Raw genomic sequence first — 11051 nt, 5'->3', positions numbered from 1 at the left:
ATGGAGTGACCAAGCTGAAGGTGGCATGGGCAAGATAGGTGGCATGGTCAAGATCCATTTGTGATAAGAAATAGGGAAATAAAGAGAGGAGAAATGTTGGTTATATTTGCACAATGAGAATGAGGGAACGGGAGAGTGAAACTAAATAGTTAAGTTGGATGGAAACAAGTTGAAAATGAGTCCAGTTAGGCATAGCTTTAATTCGACATAATTCATAATTGAGCCAAGCTCAAGCTATTCATAAATAGCTTATTTAATAAATCTATCAAGAGTTTAAAATTACTCAGGGCTTTTATCTGTATAGTTTGAAGGAATAATCTCAATTATCTATTAATTGAAATATATTTTACTCTATATAATTTATATTGATTTATAATAAATAATTTAAAATAATTATTTATATAAATAATAATAATCAAAATAATATAATATATATTAGTATTATGAGTTAATCTGAGATGAGCTTGAGCAGGCTAAGCCTAGCTCTAGATTTAGCACGGATTATTTCTTAGCCAAACAAGTTGATCTTGAGCTAGATTTTCGATAGAAAACTTGAATTAGCTCGCGAACTACTGATTTATTTATCAACCTTACGGTTAGAATTTTAACTTAAGTGGATGGGGATCAGGCTGAGGTTCATCTCATCTCATCTCATCGAGCAAGCTTTACATTAGGCATTAAGCTCGGGCTTCAAGATAGACCTAGATCCTGCAGATCTTGAGCTTGACCCGAGCTTGAAATCAAATCAAGCTTTTGAATTCAGGTCCAACCCGGATCACAAGCTTCTCACTCCACCCCCGAGCCCAATTTTCACCAACTTGGCCGGTTCGGTCTTTATTAATATATATAGATAAATAGATAAATAAATAAATAAATAAGGTTCTTTTTATTGGACCCTGTCGTAATACTGCAGCTCCTGTAGCAGGTCTGGCTATCGCCCCCAGCCCTCGCGCGCTTCGGCCCGCTAATCACTCGTGCGAGTCGGGTCGGTTCCCCTAGGGCTTTTTTTTTACCCCTCACCAATCCTATAAAAGCCAAAACCCTAGCACTCTCTTAACCCTCTTTCCTCCTCCTGCGCCACCCCGCTTTCGCAGGAGAAACAGCGCCCTTCCCTACCCATCCAACCCTCTCTCTCTGTCTCTGTTTCCCTCTACCATCCGTTATGCCTTCTCTCCTCCTCTCCTCCCCTTCGGAGCTCGACGAGCTCAAAAAGTCGAAGAAGAAGTCAAAGAAGGCCGAATCCATGGCCGCCGAGCTTGACCAGAACGGCTTCTTAGTGGAAGAGAAGAAGGGCAAGAAGAAGAAGCACAAGAAGCTTGAATCCGATGACGGGGAGATCGACAGCCACGACGGAGAAGGCTCGGATAAGAAGAAGAGCCAGAAGAAGAGAAAGGCTTCTGATGAGGAGACGAGCGAAACCAGCTCTGACGGAACCGATCCGGTTCTGGATCGCAAGGTGGCAGCGGTGAATGGTTCCGCTTTGAAGAAGCCGAGGCTGATGAAGGAGGATGAGGAGGGAGAGGTGATTGCGAGCCGAGAGGAAGCTGGCGCCGCGAAGCCGAACCCGAACGCCGTGTCCAAATTCAGGATATCGGAGGTGCTGAGGGAGAAGTTGAAGTCGAAGGGGATCGAGTCGCTGTTCCCTATTCAGGCGATGACCTTCGATCTTATACTCGATGGGTCTGATTTGGTCGGCCGGGCGCGGACTGGTCAGGTAGAAATATGTTCCTTTTTTATATTTTTCGGGTTAAAACAAACATCTTGACCGTGCTTGTATAACATTAATCCTGCTCCGATTTTTCAAGTGAGAATTCAATTAATTTGCTCAGTTTGGAACTTTGTAGAGAATTAAGGGTGAAAAGGTGAGATATTTAAAAAGATAGTTGGTAAGAATGCATAAAGAAATTGAAACAGGTAATCAAGTCTAAATTATTTGGTTTATAACAATTTTTAAAGTCGTATAGTCCATATATGCATAAAGGCAAACCTGAATACTAATTTTCAATTTCAACTTATCAGATTTCTTATACAATACTAATTTTCTCAAATAACCATTGCATCATATACCTGTTTCCATTTTCGCATCGATAGACAGTCTTCCGCAAGCGAGGTTGTCGAGTGAGCACCTTGTATGGCCAAGTCAGGCACGTAGGTGCTTAGGCAACTGACTAGGGATGAAAGCTTTCCAAGCTTTTACTATATATATTTTTAACCATATGCATAAAATAAGCATGTGCATGCATTATACATACTCGTTTTTCGGTCATATGTAGGATCATGAGCCTATTTTTACGAGTATCAAAATCCACAAGAATAGTAGTAACAGCATTGTTGCAACTGTAGCATCCAACAAGCTGCAGAACACAGCCAGATTCGCAGCATGTAGCAGGAAGTGGAAGGTGGACAAGACAGTGGACTATGGTTAGCAAGCAGAATGAAAAGAAATTTAGGGAGAAATTGAAAGAATGGCAACATTTGGAAGAGATATGCTGGTCACTGCAGCTATCACTGCCACTCATGATTTTTGACTAACCTGTCAGTAGTTGTTGACCGGCCCTCTAGTTCTAATCATCTTGGTGTTAACCCCTCCATGTCTTATATGGGGCTTAAACAGGGAAGAGAATGGTAAAAGAAACCTTTAAAAAGGTAAGAGTTCAAGCAAGCTCAGCCAAATTAAGCATCTTGGTGACTACCTAGGCATGTAGGGGACTGCTTTCAAAATACTGTTCGTAAGACAGAGTTTGGAGCTTTGCTGCACACTTGAAAACTTAAAAATGCTGGTTTTGCCTAAAACTTGAAACTGGGACTGCAAACTTTAAACTAGGCCAAATTCTCTGTATATGAGCTATGGATACCCCCCCCCCCTTTTGTTGTTTCTTTTTCCCCCAATTTTGGAAGCTTTTTATTTATATAAAATTTATACTTTATGTGTTTCAGGAGGATTTAAAACCATCATGATATTACATTTCTAAGGGATTTGGAAGAAAATGAAGTTTTGATACAGTTTTGTCTATTTCAGGCCTCAAATTCTGATCAGAACTCAGATTACCACCAAATATTGCAATGTTATATTAGCTTTTTGGACCTCTCTGTCTGAACCATCAAAATGATACAACTGGAGGTTCAGATATATAAATTACTCCTCAAAATGATGTTTGAGCTATTTTCTTAATTTAATTTTCTCTATTCTTGGATTTTATTTCTAATTCCAGTGGATGAAGTTTTTTTTTTTTTTTTAAATTGACCATTGAGTTAAATTGTCAAACTAAAGCCAAAATCACTGAAGCCATCAAGATTGAAACCAAAATATGTTAAGGCAGGGTAAAACTGAAACATAATTGTCAAACATTGTTTGAGATTATCTGGACAGCCTCGAGAGAATAGTATGTTGGGGTAGCTGATGTTAAAAACTCATAATATTATCTATGTTGGTTGCCATGCCTTAATGTATTGCACAACAAAAATCACATCCTTCTTTACATTTGTTTCAATCATTAATCCTCTGTTTACTGTTTTATGCGCCAACCTAGAATTGCCCCCTTTATCTATGATATTTCAGTCCAAAACTGTGATGCCTTTTGTACAATGTCCTCATCTAAATTTTACTACCTCATATAAATTGTCCCTCTACAGGATCTTATCTAAAAAATATTATTCATTATCTGTTTGATATTTTTCACCCTCATGTTGGCATCAAGTTTTAACTTTTTTTATTATTTGTGCTTCATCACACTCATACTTGCTACTTGCTTATACTGTTAACCTCGACTTGTTGGTTACACCCATATGTTATTTCAGCCAAACTGGTCTCTAACTTTTCTGCATTCTTTACCTGAAAGCTATCATCCTTGTACTTGCCCTTGCCTGCTAACCCTTCCCAGGTTCTTGTTATCATATAACGTCATTGAACTTCACTGTTGCTCATTTGCATTAATAATTGAATTACATTTATGTTTTTATCTTTTAATTTCTGTTTTTGGCAATGCACAGGTCAGCTTCACAAAATTTGATAAATCTAGTATTATCGTAATTTTTATTTATTATTCATCTTGGAATATCTCATATGTTAAATATTTTTGAACCTAAACTACTTTATTGCTTTTAAGTTGTCTTCTTGAATATCTAGGTTGTGATTTATTGACTCTTTGTTGCATTGAATTATTGTCTTGACTTTCAGTTGCTTGTTATTGATTGTTCAGTGGAGTTGTTGTCAGTGTTTGACATATTTCTCTTTTATTGGTCTCATTCCTCTTATTTATCTCTGTTTTGCCTTATTGTTGATGCTAATACTGTAAATATGCCGTTTCATTCTCATAGGGTAAAACCTTAGCATTTGTGCTGCCTATTTTGGAGTCTTTGACAAATGGGCAACACAAGGCATCTAGGAAAACTGGTTATGGAAGGCCTCCAAGTGTTTTGGTACTTCTACCAACTAGAGAGCTTGCAAATCAGGTGAAGTGAGACCTAGGTTGAAGATTTACATAGAAGCTTCAACTATACTGTCTTGAAACTTCAACTATACCATCTTTCTTGGTGTCAGGCAACTGTTTCACATTTTTACACTTTCAGGTATATGCGGACTTTGAGGTTTATGGTGGGGCAGTGGGATTATCTTCATGCTGTTTATATGGAGGATCTCCTTATCGTGCTCAGGAGCTTTCTCTGAAACGAGGAGTTGATATAGTGGTTGGAACGCCTGGGCGGGTAAAGGTAATCGTATTTTGTTCTTACAAAATTTGTGTGGCTCATTTAGGTTTTGAGCTTATTTTGTCACACTAACTACTTTGAATATTAATCACATGTAATGCTTACCCTTTACAGGATCATTTAGAGAGGGGAACTCTTGATCTAAAATTTTTGAAATTTCGTGTCCTTGATGAAGCTGATGAAATGTTGAATATGGGCTTTGTTGATGATGTTGAGCTAATTCTAAGTAAGATTTCTCTCTTCACAGCTTGTATACCTGTTATTTAAGTTTTCTTCTTCTTCTTCTTCTTCTTTCTGATCAGCTTGTAGGCTGACACTTTTATGATAGGTTAATTGACTCGATTGTAGGCAAGTTGAGTCAATTGTTACTAATAGACAAACCTATTTCTGCCAAAAGATTATATGATGTGATGGTAGGTAATCAGTAGGACCAATATTTTGATGAATTTTGATCTGTACTGTATATAGAAGCATGAATGACATTTATGTCCATAAGCATTTGTGGCTGTTTGATTTGTACCAGTGTATCCTAACCATTTGATTTAGTTCTGAATGACATTTATGTCCATAAGCATTTGTGGCTGTTTGATTTGTACCAGTGTATCCTAACCATTTGATTTAGTTCTATGATTTTAAAACAAAAAAAGGTTCCATATGTGCTTCATAGGCAAAAAGTTTGTAGATTTCTACATAACTATGGCCCGTATAAACCAAAATAAGTCAAAGTTTCAAACTGACATGGAACCTTACAGTGTCTAGCCATACAAGCGGTTTTGTTATGAAGCCCAAGGTTTCTTCCTTCCCTTGCCTTTTATATATTTTCTCCTTAGGGTTTTGGGTTTGAAAAAACTGTTCCTGTGACTTATCCTAACCAAAAAATCCTGAATGATCTATTTATCAGGCATTGATCAATAGCCTCTGTCTTTGATCCAACCTCATGATAAAACTTGGAGGTGGGAAACAATTCTCCTTTAATGGACCCTTAAGGACTAGGCGATAGATGTCGATTGGGTGGGTTTCATAGCATAGCCAAGATGAAAACATCATGGAAATAAAATCATAACAATCAAAAGACAATTGATATTTTCATACAAAAATTCAATTAGGATGGATCAAATCTGGTAGCAGAATTAGACAAGCTGAAAGGAAAGAGGTCTTATAGGATTTTTGGTTGTGTGATTTTCACGTATAGTATTTTAATGCATTTTTTACATCTTTCGGTTGCATATGTCCAACCTAAATCATAAAGGAAACTGTTTAGATTGCAAGGTATCATGATCACAATATCCGTCTCAACAGGGGATTGGGGGCACTGATAACAATCCAACACCCTTGTGAACAGTGCCTCCTATACATTCAGGAATTCGGTGCAATAGATCTTATTGGAAATACATTGTGATCCAAACTTGTTCCAATCACAAACTGCTGAATCCTCCCAGTTGTCTTTCGGAGAATTTGAGTTTTTTCTAAGAACTTTCTTAGTGTTTATTCCTTGCTTTGCTATTGCGATGCAAGGATTATCCAGGGGGTGAGCTGAGTCTAAGTGGAAACTTTACAATGCTTTGCCTTCCAAATTTGCTCGCTGTTATCTGACTAAGGAAAACTCCATATCAAACAATATGAGAACACTGTAACTGATTGGATTTGCTCCTTAGTATCGTCTCAGGGCTTTTCATCCCTCATGACAATGCATGAAACTATGCAGTAATCTTTGAGAATAGTGCTCAAAATGCTATATAATATGAGCCCTTGATGGTTCATTCAAAGTTAATTATTCTCTACTTGTAAATCTCAAAGTCCTAGATGATCTCTGGTAAAAATTAGATTTCTGCTGCAACAAAGATTGGGAGGGGGATAAGGAGAGAAAAGTAGCAAAAATTGATGAGGTAAATTCAATGGGGGCATCAGATTACTCGCAAGCAGAAGAAAGTTCCATATATTTCAATGACATCAGTCCACAAGATCATTTGTATTTCCTGTTAAGATAGTGCAATTTATAAATATGCATTTTGTTTTGTTTTATGGCCTTCACATTTTTTGTTTTTTGTTTATTGATCACATGCATTTGCATGTACTTATTTACCGGTGTCAGTATGGTGCATCGTCAGCATCTATCTTAGTATAACATAAAGGCTTTGTACTGCATCAAAAATGAAATATTAATGGATGATGTTATATTCTTTTCTTCCCTAGTTTTAGAAGCACATTTGAAGCACTGAATAAAACTTAATCTAGTTGTATGCTAAGATAAAATACTATTATAGTTTTATATGCATCTGGACAATTTAATGGAAATAATATTCAATTTGATGAAGAATGTCACTTCAATCATATGGTCCTATCCAAATGCTTGTTATAGAATATATGAACGTTAGAGTCGGCTATTTTTCACACCAAGATGATTTTTGGTTTTAAAGTAAGGCCCTACTTTATTTCATTCTCTATAGGTATATCTTATACCCTGCATATAATTTGGTAGAGGTGAGTATGGGCAATGAGTAACTGCATGAGTAAAAATTAATTATATGCAGCTAATATTAATTGGAGGTTTTTTCTTCTACCTCATGTAGGTAAGGTTGAGAATGTCAGTAAAGTCCAAACACTTCTTTTTAGTGCTACCCTGCCGGACTGGGTGAAGAAGGTCTGTTTGTCTGTTGCTTTTGAGAAATCCAAGGATAAAGTGCATTCATACATCTCTTTTCTGACATTTTGTTGTGTTTGTTCACATTGCCAGATCTCTGCAAGGTTTCTAAAACCTGATAAGAAAACTGCTGATCTTGTTGGCAATGAGAAGCTGAAGGCTAGTGCTAGTGTTAAACATCTTGTTCTTCCCTGTACACGTCAAGCAAGAGCACATCTTATTCCTGATATTATTCGCTGTTATAGCCGGTTTGTACCTTTTGGGATCATAACTTCACTGTTGCAGTCCTCTGCTTTCTATTTTCTAAATGGTTTTAATGTCAAATTGTCCTTACTCAGTGGAGGCCGTACCATTATCTTCACCGAGACAAAGGATTCTGCATCCGAACTTGCTGGACTGTTACCTGGATCAAGGGCTTTGCACGGAGACATAATGCAAGCTCAGCGGGAAGTATGTATCAATGGTGATATAGAAAGTATGCTTCACCTGGGTTTAGGCTGAATGCATATAAGGCACCTAAATTTCACCACTTACGTTAGTTATTGCAATTGTTTATGAGCAGTGTGTTTCTTTATAATTAGTAGGAGTTGATTGTATTCAGGTCATACTCGCTGGATTTAGGTCAGGTAGGTTTTTGGTTTTGGTGGCTACAAATGTGGCAGCACGTGGCTTGGACATCCAGGATGTGCAGCTGATTATTCAGGTATGCATTTATATCTTGGAAACATGTCATGATGGTTGCTGATCTATAAGTTTTAACCTTCATAATAAAAGGTACTGGCATGAATTAGCCAGGTGCTAATTACTTTGTTTACATTTCCCAGTGTGAGCCCCCACGTGATGTTGAATCATACATCCATCGATCAGGACGTACTGGGAGGGCTGGTATTTTTAAATATAACTTTTGATTTGAATAATGATTTTTGGAGTTTGATGAGTTGCTAACAGATGGAAGTTACTTTCAGGCAATACTGGAGTTTCTATATTATTATATGAGCCTAGATATTCATATAGCATTTCTAGATTAGAAAGAGAATCGGGTGTCAAATTTGAGCACATCTCTGCACCTCAACCTGCTGATGTTGCTGAATCAGCGGGTTCTGAAGCAGCTGATTCTATCTCAAATGTCTCTGACAGGTATGCTTGTGGTACATTTTTAGAGAAAATTGCTTGCAATAAATTTACATTGAGTGTTCCCTCAATGTGTACGCATGGTTTTTGCAGCGTTGTTCCAGTTTTCCGGTCACAAGCAGAGCAACTTTTGAGCTCCTCTGGCTTGTCAGCTGTTGATTTACTTGCAAAAGCACTAGCAAAGGCTGCAGTAAGAAATATTGTTATATTCTCTTTAGTGCTTTTGGCGTTGCATTCTAAAATCCTCCAACCATTATAATAAGTTTCTTTTGTTTGCTCTACCTCAAGGGATACACTGACATAAAGAAGAGATCACTGCTTTCTTCTATGGAGAACTATGTAACTCTACTTCTTCAGGCAGGAAAGACTATCTATTCTCCATCGTAAGTATAGAGCTTGAATCCCATGAATTACAGGTTTAAGCTTGTGTTGGTTGCTGCTGCTTTGTTTAAGGTCCAATATTATACTTTCCTAAAATCACCAGTTGAGAGCACTAAATGGAATTAATTTCCTTGCTAAAAGCATGAATAATGGTTAACAACATGATGGATCCATAATCAATTCATAGAAAATTTGCTTTATTGGTGATCCTTATCTAATTCTGCTTGCTCTGATCGCTATCTCAGGTTAGCGTTTAGTATCTTGAGAAGATTCATGCCTGATGAAAAGATTGAAGGGGTGAAGGGCCTTTCTCTTACAGCTGATGGAACGGGGGCGGTGTTTGATGTGCCTGCTGATCATGTTGATGCATTCATTGAAGGTATATCAAATGTGCTATTTAGAAAAGATCTCTTATTTCAATGTTACTAGTGCTACCAAATCATTGGAATGAATTGAAAAATGAAACTTTCTTTTATTTATTGCTTTTGGTACTGGGTGCCAACATATGAACTACCTGGTCATAGGCTCTTCTTGGCAAAGTTTGGTCTAGGTGGTTGTTAGAAAAATCAATACTGGTACGTGCACATAATCATTCAAGTAAACTACCAAAATAAAATATATCAGTCAAGTAATACATAATTGATCTCAATAAACGAATCGTTGGGATTCTAAAACAATTTGCAATTCAGGCTTTGCCATTGTTGATATGCTGGCATCTGGAGCTTGGATATTGGTAGTGCAAGCTATTTTGCAATACATCACTCCTTACGTATACTTGGATTTATACCAAAATAACATAACATGCTAGCCCAAATAGGAACTCACAAGATTTCTGATGTATCTTTTTGTGTTCAGGTCAAGAAAATGCTAACATGGTGACCATTGAGGTCTTGAAAAGCTTGCCTCCTTTGCAAGCTAAAGATCAGTCAAGAGGTGGTAACACTAACACAGGACGCGGCAGGTTTGGTGGTGGCAGATCCTCTGGCGGTAGAGGTGGTCATGGCGGCTTCGGCAGAAGAGATGGAGGGGGTCGTGGGAAGGGACATGGTGGTGGCAGAAACAGATTTAACAGGAGGTAAAATGGCTTAAAAATGGTTACTTGAGTTTGTGTGACGGAAATTTTTTCAGACCTTTGTCAGGAAGGAATCCCACTATCATTACAAAGAATGATTTATTTCGTAGAATTGGTTTAAAATTGGCTGCAGCCATCCAAATTTTCTTGCTTATGTAACTGCAACAAGTGCTTACAGTTTTTATTTAAATGAATTGAAAATGGTTAATGCCTTGCAAGATTGCCATAAAAGGGATATGTACTTGATAAAATATCAAGGAGAATGGTTGGAATATTGAATGAATGTGTGATTGCAAGTACTATCATGAATAAGATTTTGTTTATGAGTGAAGGAAATATAAGTATAATGATTGGTAAAATGGGAAGGCAGGTGTATTGTTAAGCAGATGTGGTTTGGTTCCCAGCACTTTAGTGCATGTGGATGGCCTTCCACTGCACGGTGGAGCTATACATCGGACTCGATGGTTCTTCGTGAATGACATCTGCCTTGCCGATTTGCATCCTTAGATGATTCTAAGCAATGCAATCAACCTGAGCCCCCATTGGACTTCGGTCCGAATGGCGCTCTGCATGGTATCATCGTTTGATCATTACATAGGCCATAGGCATATCAGCAAAGATCTGGATGATAAAAATCATAAAGCCTAGTGGATGACGTGGTTTGCACAATCTGATCTTAATAGGCCCTTCATTGGTAGATTCTATATTTTGATACTAAACATCCTTTCTTGCAAGCAGCATTGCCTAAAAGAAAGTAGTGATTTGCTTTGCGGGAGCCGGGTTCCCACTTCCCAGTCTCAGAATTGAGAACGTTTTGACGGCAGGCTCTTATTACTCAATAACTATCTACAAGCCAACTACGGCCAATTGATGTACAACAGCGACAACCTACTGAACCACCCAAAATAGAAAAGCAAATCAATTAATACTTAATTTTGTTCCCTCATCTTCCCGAAAAGAGTTCAGGACCTGTTTGGACGTCTGGGTCTAAATTTCATGAAATTTATGGATTGGGCCAAGATAACAAACTAAATTAAACTAGATTAAGCTTATATTTATAAAAATCTAGAGATCTATTGGAGTGGGCCAGTCTGAGAGAAAATAATATCTGTTTGGGCC

At 37.7% G+C, this 11051-nt stretch overlaps 1 protein-coding gene across 1 annotated transcript; it reads left to right on the top strand.

Moving 5' to 3' along the window:
* Positions 1-1049: 1049 nt before the first annotated feature.
* LOC105054707 (DEAD-box ATP-dependent RNA helicase 7) lies at positions 1050-10163 on the top strand. The gene is made up of 14 exons (XM_010936277.4): positions 1050-1714; positions 4318-4452; positions 4570-4710; positions 4822-4933; positions 7278-7348; positions 7442-7596; positions 7687-7798; positions 7950-8051; positions 8173-8233; positions 8314-8485; positions 8573-8669; positions 8768-8862; positions 9106-9239; positions 9716-10163. The coding sequence occupies exons 1-14, from the start codon at positions 1163-1165 to the stop codon at positions 9937-9939; spliced, it is 2163 nt and encodes a 720-aa protein (XP_010934579.1). The 5' UTR covers positions 1050-1162; the 3' UTR covers positions 9940-10163.
* The last annotated feature ends 888 nt before the right edge of the window (positions 10164-11051 follow it).

The sequence above is a fragment of the Elaeis guineensis genome, chromosome 12 (genome assembly GCF_000442705.2).
Source record: "Elaeis guineensis isolate ETL-2024a chromosome 12, EG11, whole genome shotgun sequence".
NCBI lineage: Eukaryota > Viridiplantae > Streptophyta > Magnoliopsida > Arecales > Arecaceae > Elaeis > Elaeis guineensis.
Note: the sequence above shows the minus strand (reverse complement) of the source record. Positions and strands in the feature narration are given on the sequence as shown.